Below are 13,393 nucleotides of genomic sequence, written 5' to 3'. Positions count from 1 at the left end.
ATGTGTAAATTAAACAACACACTCTTCAACAACAAATTGGTCAAAGAAGAAATGACAAGGGAAATTATAAAATATCTTGAGACAAATGAAAATGAAAATACAACATACCAAAAGTTGTGAAATACAACAAAAGCAATGCAAAGAGGGAAAATAATGCAAATACATACACTGAAAAAGAAGAATCATAACCTGATCATAACTAAATCATAATCTAATTATATACCTTGAGGAAATAAAAATAGAAGAACAAACCAAATCTAAAAACAGCATAAGGAAAGAAATAATGAAGACTAGAGCAGAGATCAATAACAGAGAATGAAAAAACAGTAGAGAAAATCAACAAAACAAAAGCCGGCTCTTTGCAAAGATCAACAAAATTGACAAACCTTTAGGTAGATTGACTATGAAAAAGAGAGATGACTCATATTATTAAAATCAGAAATGACATTAAGAACTTTATTACTTATTTTACAGAAATAAAAAGGATTATAAAAGAATGCAATGCACAATGGTACACCAAATTTGATAACATAGATAAAAATGGACATATTCTTAGAAACACACAATCTACCAAAACTGACAAATGAAGAAATAGAAAATTTGGATACACTTATAACAAGATTGAATCAGTAATCAGAAACCTATCAGTGACAAGCTCAGGACAAGATTGCTTTTGAATTCTATCAAAACATTTAAAAAGGAATGAACACCAATTCTTCTGAAACTCTTCCCAAAAATCAAAGAGGAAAGAACACTTCCTAACTCCTTCACGAAGTCAGGATTACACTAATACAAAATCACAATAAAGATGTCACAAGGAGAGAAAATTACACACCAATATGCCTTATGTATGCAAATTGAACTCAATGGCACATTAAAAGTTTATTCACCATAACCAAGTGGGATTTATTTCTGGAGTGCAATGGTAGTTCAACATACACTTTATCAACTAGTAAAATGCACCACACTAAAGAAATGAATAGTAAAACTAAATGATCATCTCAATTGATGCAGAAAAAGTGCTTGACTAAATCCAAATTTTTTTAATGATAAAAACACTCAAGAAACTAGGAATACAAAGTAACTTTCCTATCATGATAAAGGCCATATTTGAGAATCCCACATTCTCAATGGTGAAAGAGAAAGCTTTCCCCTAAGATCAGAGCAAGGCCAGGATACACATATTTGCCACTTCTCTTCAACATAGCACCAGGAGCACTAGCCAGAGCACTTAGACAAGAAAAAGAAATAAAAGTATCCACAGTGGAAAGGAGAGCATAAGATTATCTCTTATCACAGATAACCCAATGTTATATGTAGAAAACCCTAACAATTCTATTCAGTGGGGAAAAGGACAGTCTTCCACAAATGATACTGGAAAAATTTGATAATCACATACAAGAGAATGAAGTTGAATGCTTCCCTAACACCACATACAAAAAATAACTCAAAATGGACTAAGGGCTAAAACTATAAAACTTTCGGAAGAAAACATAGCGGGAAATCTCCATGCACTAAATTTGACAATGATATCTTGGATACAGCACCAAAGGCATAGGCAATGAAAGGAAAAAACTAGATAAATTGGACTTCATCAAAATTTAAAACTTTTGTGCACCAAAGGACACTACTGAGAGAGTGAAAAGACAACTCACAGGATGGGAGAAAATATCTTCAAATCATATATCTCATGTGGGAGTAATATCCAGAATATATAAAGAACTCCTAAAACTCAACAACAAAAAACCAAACAACTCAAGTCAAAACTGAGCAAAAGGCTTGAATCAGCATTTCTCCAAATAAAACATTCAAGTGGTCAATAAGCACAAGAAAAAATGCTCAACATCATTAGTCATTAGGGAAATGCAAATCAAAACCACAATAAGATATCATTTCACACTCATTAGGATGGCTATTATTTAAAAGTGGAAAATAAGCAGTGCTGGAGATGTGAAGAAAGTGGATGTGAAGGCACTGCTCATGGGAATGTATAACAGAGCAACAGCTGTGGAAAAGTCTGGCAGTTCCTTAAAAAGACAAACATAAAACTACCACATGACCCAGTAATTCCACTCCTAAGTAAATATCCAAAAGAACTGAAACAGGGATGCAAACAGGTACTTGTACCCCAACATTCAGAACAGCATATTTGCAACAGCCAAAGGTGGAAACAGTCCAATCATTTATCAGCATATGAATGGATGAAGAAAATATGTTACAGGTACACAGCGGGATACTATGATGATATTAAAATGAATGGAATACTTATACATGCTACAACATGGATAAACTTTGAAGATATTATGCTAAGTGAAATAAGACAGTCATATAGAGAAAAATATTGTACAATTCCCCTTACCTGAGGGAAGTAGAAGAGGCAAATTCATAGAGTTAGAGAGTAAAATAGAGGTTAGCACAGGCAGGCTAATTGATTAATGGGTTCAGAATTTCTGTCTGGGGCCGTAAAAAGGTTTTGGATATAGATAGTGGTGCTTGTGCATGTACGTAGTGCCACTTAATTGAATACGTCATCATGATTAAAATGGTCAAAGTTTCATTATATATATTTTACCAGCAAAAAGTGGAAGTAGAAAGCAGAAAGTAAGCAGAAAATGGAGCAATGCCTTAAAGTTTATGATAGAAAGTTATTTTCAGTCTAGAACATTGTTATCTATCAAGTGCGAGGTAGAATAAAGACTTTCTCAGACATGCAAGATCTTGGAAGCTACTGGAGGACTTGCTCCACTGAATCTGGGGAGCGGACAAAAAAAAAATCAGGGGTGGTGAAGAACAGGACCCCTCTCAGCGGAGAGGGGGAGGTGGGCATTCTCGGAATGATGGTGAAGGACTTCCCCAGTGACAGCTGCTTGGAGGTCTAGAGGGCACTCTATTCCAGCTAAAATGGAAGAAGGGTAAACGTCACCAGTGAAAACACAGAAGTGATAGGTAAGTGAGGATGTCTGACCAACTGACAGGGTGGATTTGTCCCAGAGCTGGAGATGAATTACATGCATAGAAAACAGAGGAGTTACCAACTCCAGGGAAACAGAAGACATCACTAAGAAAAGAAAAGTAAGCCAGGTGTGGTGGCTCATGCCTGTTATCCAATCACTTTGGGAGACTGAGGCAGGTGGATCATTTGAGGTCAGGAGTTCGAGACCAGCCTGGCCAATGTCTTCACCGAAAATACGAAAATTAGCTGGGTGTGGTGGTGCATGCTTGTAATCTCAGCTACTTGACAAGCTGAGGCAGGAGAATCACTTGAAACCAGGAGACAGAGGTTGCAGTGAGCTAAGATTATGCCACTGCACTCCAGCCTGGGCCACAGAGTGAGACTCGGTCTCCCCCCACAAAAAAAAGAAAGCCGGTGGCTCAAGCCTGTAATCCCAGCACTTTGGGAGGCCGAGACGGGCGGATCACGAGGTCAGGAGATTGAAACCATCCCAACATGGGCTAACATGGTGAAACCCCGTCTCCACTACAAAATTTTTAGTATTTTGTAAAAAATACAAAAAACTAGCCGGGCGAGGTGGTGGGCGCCTGTAGTGCCAGCTACTCGGGAGGCTGAGGCAGGAGAATGGCGTGAACCCGGGAGGCGGAGCTTGCAGTGAGCTGAGATCCGGCCACTGCACTCCAGCCTGGGCGACAGAGCGAGACTCCGTCTCAAAAAAAAGAAAAAAAAAAAGAAAGAAAGAAAAGAAAGGTAATCATAGGACATGAATAGCAGCTCAGTTGTGGGCAATATTTACATTGTCATAAATAAATGAACCATCCGAGTCAATGAATAAGGTGGAGACTTGGAATTATTCCTTCTGTAAAAGAGTTTACTCACTGTGAGAGCCATTAGACCATTGTCAGCGAACAAAGGCAAAAACAGGCTTTCTAGGAGAGAGGAAGGAGAGCGGGGAGAACAGAACTGCAGAGGAGTTGACTTTCTGGGGCAGAGCCGGTAGCCAGCAGGTCTATCTTGACTCCAACTGAACACGTACCCCTACTTCACTGGGGGCCTGGGGAGGGGAGGCTGCGTGCACGCAGATAGTGACGTCCAAGTTAAGTTCTCACCTTAGAAAGTGGGAAATCAATCCAGGGCATCTAAAATGGATAAGTCAAGGACCAGCAGGGGGAGTGTACCAGGTTCTGAGCCACTTTGGGGATGAGCCTGGGGAAAGTCACGAAGCAGCCCTACTTGGGAACCCTGGGCTGTGAGTCATGGGGCTGGTACTCCTCGCTGTGTGACCTCGGGCACAACTTCCCCTCTTGGAGACCCAGCGTCCTCCCCTGTAAAATGAGGATGCTGTTGCTACTCACAGAATCACTGCGAGCAGCATATGCATGGCAGGTGCCTAGTACGGTATTGAGCACGATAGTAAAGGCAACCCCCTGAGCTGCTGCCCTTGTTAATATTGCCGCTTCCTGTGATAAGGAGTACTGTGCTGGACAAGGCCCACACCTGGATCGAGAAAACAAAACTTTTAAGGGCCAATTCCTGTTTGCGTGGGCCAACTCCATCTTTTCCTCCTTGGTGGGGAGGGTTCTGTGCAGGAGTGAAGGAGCAGGGTTGAGGGGAGGGGTCGGCTCCTCGTTCTTGCCCTTTACAATTTCACCAAGAAAACCTGTAGATGTGGCTGGAAGAGAAGGAACAGTAAAAGCTTGGCAGATAGGAGGAATTTCTTATCTAGTTTGTTTTTGTTTTTGTTTTTGCTTTTTTTTTTTTTTTTTTTTTTTGAGACAGAGTCTCGCTTTGTCGCCCAGGCTGGCGTGCAGTGGCACCATCTCTGCTCACTGCAAGTTCCGCCTCCCGGATTCACGCCATTCTCCTGCCTCAGCCTCCCGAGTAGCTGGGACTACAGACGCCCGCCACCACGCCTGGTTAATTTTTTTGTATTTTTAGTAGAGACGGGGTTTCACCGTGTTGGCCAGGATGGTCTCGATCTCCTGACCTCGTGATCCACCTGCCTCGGCCTCCCAAAGTGCTGATTTTACAGGCGTGAGCCACAGCGCCCGGCCTTTCTCATGCAGTCTTTCAAGCAAACACTGATTGCAAACTAGGGCTGGGGGCTATGAGTTGAGCTCACCAGTGGGGTAGGGACAGGAGAGGATTCCAGCGTGCAGAGACAGGGTGTGTGCCCCGATGAGGCTGCAGCCTGAGACCTGAGGGACGTGCATGGGAATGGATGGTGACCTTACAACCTGGCTTCTGCTAACCAGGAAGGAGGAGGAAGAAGAAATGGAGCAGGAAAAGAAGAATGAGGAAGAGGAGGCAGAAGAGGAGAAGAAGGGAAAAAGAAGAGAGATGAAGAAGACAGGGAAGAGAAGGGGAGGAGAAGGAAGGAGGAGGAGGAAAAGATGGCTTTTGGTTTCTGTGAGTTGTATTTTGAAACAGACCACCGTGGCTGCTCCCATCTCCACTCAGAATGAACCTTCAGAGATGTTCAGGGTTGGGAGTCCACCATCCCCATGCTTTTTGTTTGTTTGTTTGTTTCTTTTTTGAGATGGAGTTTCACTCTTGTTCCCCAGGCTGGAGTGCAGTGGTGAGATCTCAGCTCACTGCAACCTCTGCCTCCTGAGTTCAAGCGATTCTCCTGCCTCAGCCTCCCGAGTAGCTGGGATTACAGGTGTGTGCCACCACACCCAGCTAATTTTTGTATTTTTAGTAGATGGGGTTTCGCCATGTTGGTCAGACTGATCTTGAACCCCTGACCTCAGGTGATCTGCCTGCCTTGGCCTCCCAAAGTGCTGGGATGACAGGCATGAGCCACCACGCCCAGGCTCCCATGCTGGTTCTAAAGGAAGAAGAACTTAGTTAGGTCCTGGGAGAACTGGTCAAGTCACCTTCTCAGTTTTCTGTTTGTGAAATGGGGACAGCCACTTCCACCCATCATAATTTTCACCTCCTGTCAGCTCATGTTGAAAACAGATTCGCCATGGTTCGGTGACCCAGAGTGTGCCGGAGTGAAGTGCCCACGGTGGGGAAAGCACGGCTGAGTCATCTTGGGAAGGACTCAGGCTGTGCACAACCTCAGTTTTCCTGACCTGTCAAATGGGGATTCTAGGCTTTCTTTTGTAGATCTTCTCAAGGGTGTGTACATGACAAGCATGTAACTGGCCCAAGATATGGCTGCTAGTATAAATATAAATAGTGTGAAATATAATGGGTTAATAGTTATCATTTTATGATAATATAAAATAATTTTAATATTAGTGATAATTAAATTTTCTTTTATAGAGACAGGGTCTTGCTCTGTCTCTACAAAATTACAGTGGTGCAATCATAGCTCACTGCAGCCTTGAACTCCTGGGTTCAAGTGATTCCCTCCCCTCAGTTTCCCAAGTAGCTAAGACAACAGGTGTGATCCCCTGTGCCCAGCCAATGATAATCATTAATAATGACAGTAGCATCAAATTAGTACTCTGGGCCAGGAGAACTACTCCCAGAACCTGAACTCCCAGCACCCACTGCTGGGTGACATTTCTTGTTGGTAATGTGACATTTCAGGGTGTAGCCATTCTGCCTCCCCCTACTATCTCATTCGTCTCTGAATCCAGTGCCTTCCATGACAGCAGGCACACAGCAGGTGCTGGATAAATGCTAATCAGTAGCTGGATTCCTTGTATATAGTTGTCCTCAGTAAAGACCTGTGGAAGGAAAAGCAAGCCGCATTCTTGCACTGTGCCTGATAGACAGCTGGGCAGGGATCGTATTGAGTTTCAGCAGCAGCTCCCCCCCTACCTGCATCTCCTCCATCCAGGGAGGACGCAAGGAGAGGTGCCTTGATGAGGAAAGGGGAAAGTCCTAGCTGTTGCTTTCAACCCTCAGAAGAAAAGATTCTTGGCACAAAGTGACTGGGCCAGAAACGAGCACGGGAAATAATTTCCCTCATATCAAAAAGCAACCCAATAAAATATTTAAATGTGAAAAGAATAAAAATATGTAAATTTAATAGAGAAGAAACCATTTCATAACTGTTTTCCATCATCAAATTGTGAAAGGCCTTTCTATGACCCAAAATCCATAAAAGAAAAGATGCATAACATAGAATCCACAAAACAACAGGCAAACAAAAAAACTTTTTCGGCTGGACACAGCAGCTCATGCCTGTAATCCCAGCACTTTGGAGCCCGAGGTGGGTGGATCACCTGAGGTCAGGAGTTCCAGGTCAATTTAACCAATATGGTGAAACCTTGTCTTTACTAGAAATACAAAAATTAGCTGGGCATGGTGGTGTGCACCTGTAATCCCAGCTACTCAGGAGGCTGAGGCAGGAGAATTGCTTGAACCCAGGAGGGGGAAGTTGCAGTGAGCTGAGATCGCACCACTGCACTCCAGCCTGAACGACAGAGTGAAACTCCATCTCAAAAACAAAACAAAGCAAGCAAACAAACAAACAAACAAAAACAACAACAACAAAACTTTTTTATGACAACAAACACCCAAGTCCAAAGACATATGAAAAACAGGCACAAAACCTTTGCAACTCAGATCTAAAGATCTAAAGAATAAACAGAAAAATAAAGATCAGCTACCCATGAGAAAAATGGGCAAAGGACATGAATAGACAGTTCACAGACAGGGAAATACAACATAAGGATGTCTCATTCAAAAGAGACAGGCAAATTCAAACTACACTGGTACCATCTTCACCCTGAGATTGGTAAAACTCCAAAAGCTTAATAGAACCTTCTATTGGCAGAGCCTGTGGGGAGAGTGGCATTCTTATTCGTTAAGGAAGGAGAGTAAATAGAAATAATCCCCATGGAGGGTAATTTGACAACATTTGTCAAAATTACTGATGGATTTACCCACTGACCCAGTGATTAAACTTTGAAATTTATCCTGAAGTGTGAAATTATAAATTTACTGCAGTAACATTTTTTTTTAGTATATGTGCTGCCAAGGTGAGCACAACATTTGCTTTTTGTGTGTTTTTTTTTTCCTCTTTCTTTCTTTCTTTTTTTTTTTTTTCTTTTGAGATGGAGTCTCATTCCGTCTCCTAGGCTGGAGTGCAGTGGTGTGATCTCAGCTCACTGAAACTTCTGCCTCCTGGGTTCAAGCAATTCTCCTACCTCAGCCTCCCGAGTAGCTGGGATTACAGGCACCTACCAGCATGCCTGGCTAATTTTTGTATTTTTAGTAGAGATAGGGTTTCACCATGTTGGCCAGGCTGGTCTGGAACTCCTGACCTCAGGTGATCTGCCTGCCTCAGACTTTCAAAGTGCTGGAATTACAGGTGTGAGCCACCACATCTGGCCAATTGCAGCAACATTTGTAATAGCAGAAGATTAAAAGTAACCCAATATCCATCAGCAGGGAATTGACTGAGTAAATTACAGTACATTTATACACTAGATTGTTATATAGCTATCAACAAAAGTAATGAGGAAGCTCTCTGTATGTTGCTATGGAAAGAACAGCAAGACATATTAACTAAAAAAACAAAAACAAAACAAGGTATATAATGGCATGGCTCATAGGCCCTGTTTTTGTTTTGGAGGTTATTTTTGAAAAAAGGGGAAAGTTCTAATCATATTTGCAAATGGTCATGTATGCATAAAAAAATTCTGTTACAAATAAGAAACCAGGCCGGGCACAGTGGCTCACACCTGTAATCCCAGCACTTTGGGAGGCTGAAGCTGGCGGATCACGAGGTCAGGAGATCGAGACCATCCTGGCTAACACAGCGAAACCTGTCTCTACTAAAAATACAAAAAAAAAAAAAAAAAAATTAGCCAGGTGTGGTGGCGAGTGCTGTGGTCCCAGCTATTCGAGAGGCTGAGGCAGGAGAATGGCACAAACCTGGGAGGCAGAGCTTGCAGTGAGCAGAGATGGTGCCTCTGCACTCCAGCCTGGGCAACTCTGTCTCAAAAAAAAAATTTAAAAAAAAAATAAATAAGAAACTAAAAACACTATTTTAAAGAAAATATTTAAGAAAAAAATTAATAAAAGAAATGAGAGACATACATGAAAACTAAAAAACATTGCTGAAGGAAATTAAAGATTTAAATAAATGGAAAGCCATCCCATGCTCATGGATTGAAAGAAAACAAAGCATAGTTGGAAGACTCATGGTTCCCTACTTCAAAACTTATTGCAATACAATGCTAATTAAGATAGGGTGGGCTGGGCGCGGTGGCTCAAGCCTGTAATCCCAGCACTTTGGGAGGCCGAGGCGGGTGGATCACGAGGTCAGGAGATCGAGACCATCCTGGCTAACATGGTGAAATCCCGTCTCTACCAAAAATACAAAAAACTAGCCAGGCGTGGTGGCAGGCGCCTGTAGTCCCAGCTACTCGGAGGCTGAGGCGGGAGAATGGCGTGAACCCGGGAGGTGGAGCTTGCAGTGAGCCGAGATCGCGCCACTGCACTCCAGCCTGGGCCACACAGCAAGACTCCGTCTCAAAAAAAAAAAAAAAAAAAGATAGGGTGGTACTGGCATCAAGACAGGTATAAATCAATAGAATGAAATTGAGAGTTCAAAAATAAAGCCTAACAGTTATGATCAATGGATTTTCAACAAGGATACCCAGACAATTCAATGGGAGAAAGAATAGTGTTTTCAAAAATATTGCTGGGTCAACTGGGTATTCACGTACAAAAGAATGAATTTGGACTGTTATCTCACACCACACACAAACATTAAATCCAAGTAGATCATAGACTTACATGTAAGAGCTAAAACCACAGAACTCATAGAAGAAAACATAGAATTAAATCTTCATGATTTGGGGCTAGGCAATGACACCAAATTTGCATGTGATAGAAGAGAAGATTGATCAAAATTGAACTTAATCAAAATGAAAACTTTTGTGCTCCAAAGAAAATCATGAAGAAAGTAAAAAGACAATCCACAAACTTGGAGAAAATAGTTACAAATCTTATACCTGATAAGGAGCTTGTATCCAAAATATATAAAGAATGCTTATAACAGAATAATGAAAAGACAAATAACCCAATTTTTATATGGACTATTTCCATAGACATTTTCCCCCAAAAAACATATAAATGGCCAAAAAGCACATGCAAAAGATGCTCAACATCATTTGTCACTAGGGAAATGCAAATCCAAACCACAGTGTGATACCACCTCACACCCCCTGGGATGGCTAGAATGAGAAAGACGGTCAATGACAAGTGTCAGTGAAGACATGGAGAAATCAGAACCCTCGTGCCTGAAGTGAATTATAAAATAGTGCAGCCACTTTGGAAAGCATTTGGCAGTTCCTTTAAATGTTAAACATAGAATGTATCATATGACCCAGCAATTCCACTTGTAGGTATCTCTCTACTTAAGAGAAAAGAAGACATGTTCACTTAAAACTTAAACCCAAAAGTTCATAGAAGTATTGTTAATAATCACAGTGACAAAAAGTAGAAACATCCCAAATGTCCATCCACTGGTGACTGGATAAGCCACATGATATATCCATAAAATGGAATGTGATTTAGCCACAAAACTGAAGGAAGTACTGATACCTGCTACAACTTGGATGGCCCTTGAAAACATTATGCCAAGTGGAAACAGCTAGTCACAATACACCACATATGATTCCATTAATGGAAAATGTCCAAAATAGGCAAATCTATAGAGACAGGGAGTAGATTAGCCTGGGGCTAGGGAGGAATGAAGACTGACAAAGTTTCTTTTTGGGGTCATGGAAATGTTCTAAAATGAGCTTACGGGGATGGTTGCACAACTCTGTAAATATACTAAAAACACAAACTTGTACACTTCACACAGGTGAATTTCACGGCATGTAAGTTATATGTAAATAAAGCTACTTATTCTAGGGGAGGTGGGAACTTGGCAGATGGAGGACAAGGAGAAAAAAAGACTTTCTATTATATATCTTTCAATACTTTCTGCGTTTCAAACCATCTGACTATACTATCTATTCAAAAGCAAATCTAAAATCAAAGGATCAAACAAAATTAAAGACAGACCCCTGATTCTCCCCATATTTGGGTGGAGGAGCAAAGAGGGAGAAAGCCACCACCCACCGCATATCACCGTGAAGGGTTGGTTGAGTGGAAGGTGGGCAGGAGGTTCTATGTGACAAGGGCAGCCTTGGAGAGGTTCCAAGACCCATTCATTGCCTGGAAGCCACCAAAGCCACTGGACCTGAAGGAGAGATGGAGCCTGACTGACCAGATGGCAGATGCCAAGCTGACCAGTGGGCCTGTCCCTGCCCCCTCCTCTACCACCATATGGACCTACATGAAATCCCAGAACCATCATCAAGTGCCAAAGGAGGGTGGGAAAACCCCATGACTGACACCAGCCAGGCAGAATAGAAGCTTGAGAGAGAAGCTCCATTGACGGAAAGGGAAGAAAGGGAACTCCTATCTGACACTAGCTCTGTGGGCTGGGCTCACACTCTGGGCCGCCACAAATTTGGATGCAAGATGGAAACTCTCTCCTGCATCCCGAGACCAGACAGCAGCCAAGGAGGGTGATTCTCAGAGCCCTCTGCTTGTCCCTCCTTACGTGCTTGGCTGGTTAACAGGTGCTATACCAAGAAAGATCTCTGTGATCAAATTAGTTTGAAAAACACTGGGTTAAAGAAAGTCAAGGCATTTTTTTAAGTGCAGGTCTTCTCAGAGCCTTTCCTCGTGACTCCCCAAGGGGGGTCTGGCAGTTTCATCAAAGCACTGTTGTGTTTTTGAGGGATGTCTGGTACGAAAGACAGTCTACTTCATTTTACACTGAGGGGAAGCGGCTCAGCCAAGGTCCCAGAGTGGCTCAGGGCTGATTCGGCAGCACCAGACAGCTTCTGCCACTGCCAGGTCACAGTTCTAGCTGCGTCCTGACTCGTGGTGCCAGAGGCCTGGGCAATTTCATCCTGTGTCAAGACAGCCTCTGGTCACTGCCTTGTCCAAGTCTCTCAGAAACTTTATGTATCTGAGCCCCTGACTTGGTAGATTCTGGGGACATGGTGGCTGGACACAAAAGAGGATGGGAGAACAGATTTGCTCCCTGCCTGGGGTGTAGGACAGAGCAGCAGGGAGAGGCTGTGAATCTAGGCTGTGCCCCAGTCCATCTGGCCATGGGTTCTGTCTGCACAGTGACGGACCTGGGGCCCTTTCATAAAACCTTAGAAACTCACTCTGATAAAAATGCTATAAGGGCCGGGCACCGTGCCTCACGCCTGTAATCCCAGCACTTTGGGAGGCTGAGGCAGGTAGATTACCTGAGGTCAGGAGTTTGAGACCAGACTGGCCAACACAGCGAAAGCCTATCTCTACTAAAAATACAAAAAATTAACCGGGCGTGGTGGTGAGCACCTATAATCTCAGTTACTTGGGAGGCTGAGGCAGGAGAATAGCTTGAACCCTGGAGGCAGAGGTTGCAGCAAGCCAAGATCAGGCCATTGACTCCAGCCTGGGTGACAGAGCGAGACTCTGTCTCAAAAAACAAAAAAAAAACTATAGGATAAATAGTCCAATTTTGTCAACAAATAAATAACCGAGGAAAAAAATGGGTGGAAACTGTTATAGATTAAAACATAGCCAAAAGTCTAATGTGGGCCAGGCTGATTTGAACAAATCAACTGAGAAAGACATAGTTGAGACAGTCGGGGCAGTTTGAACAACTGGCTGGCTATGTGATGATGTTCAGGAATTGTTGTTTCAGCTGGGGTGATGGTATGATGCTTAGTTTTTTGTTTTGCTTTTAGAGTTTGTGTTCTTAAGGAATAGATCCTGTGGTCTCTACAAATCAAACAATCTGGTGTTTGAGATTAGCATTAAAATGGTCCAGCGGGCATGTAAGGGGGAAAATGGGGGGTGTGCGGGGGCCGTGGTGACAAAGGGAATTCCTGCTGGTGTGGCCAACCCTGCAGCCTCGGTGGCTTCTCTCCCGGAAGGCAAGCCCCATACCCCAGAGGCATCCAGATCCAGGGCTCTCCATGTGCCGGGGCTTGGGAGGCTGGGACTGCCCCAGTGTGTGGATCTGCTGTGGGCCTTGCACCCACTGGACCCTGCCAACCCCCACGGCACTGAGGCCCAACCCTCCTCACACCTCACACCTGCCCTCCTGCCCTCCTGCCCTCCTGCCCTCCTGCCCGGCTACTCACACCGCTCCTCCTGGTCCACACGGCTCCGGCCACCTCGCCTGCTCCGGCCCAGGCCACTCATTACTCAGGATGCTTATTATTAGTCTTAGATTTGATTAGTGCCTGGGCTGCACTTCCTGGGTTTTCCCCTCAACCTGTTGGATGTAAATCAGCCACACCCACTCCCGCCCCCATGCCTGTGCACTGGGTCTAAGGAGCCCAGGTGGGTGGCCACAGCCCAGGCTCCTGGCGTCCCATGGGGTACACACAGAGCAGTGGAAGGCCTGCCGGGCCTTGCGATGAGGTATTGACTATGGGATGGCCCAGGTTTTCTAGATCTGGG

General features: G+C 43.6%; 1 protein-coding gene across 2 annotated transcripts in view; it reads right to left on the bottom strand.

The window, feature by feature from the left end:
* Positions 1-13,173, bottom strand: part of TNFRSF13B (TNF receptor superfamily member 13B) — a 32,115-nt gene extending 18,942 nt beyond the window's left edge. The window contains exon 1 of one of the 2 annotated variants that reach the window (XM_025362621.1): positions 13,072-13,173. In XM_025362621.1, coding sequence (XP_025218406.1) covers positions 13,072-13,132 — 61 coding nt within the window. In that variant the 5' untranslated portion in view covers positions 13,133-13,173. The remainder of the gene's footprint in view (positions 1-13,071) is intronic. The other variant, XM_025362622.1, reaches the window with a different exon arrangement.
* Between the last annotated feature and the right edge of the window lie 220 nt (positions 13,174-13,393).

Source organism: Theropithecus gelada, chromosome 16, assembly GCF_003255815.1.
Source record: "Theropithecus gelada isolate Dixy chromosome 16, Tgel_1.0, whole genome shotgun sequence".
In the NCBI taxonomy this organism is placed as follows: Eukaryota; Metazoa; Chordata; class Mammalia; order Primates; family Cercopithecidae; genus Theropithecus; species Theropithecus gelada.
Note: the sequence above shows the minus strand (reverse complement) of the source record. Positions and strands in the feature narration are given on the sequence as shown.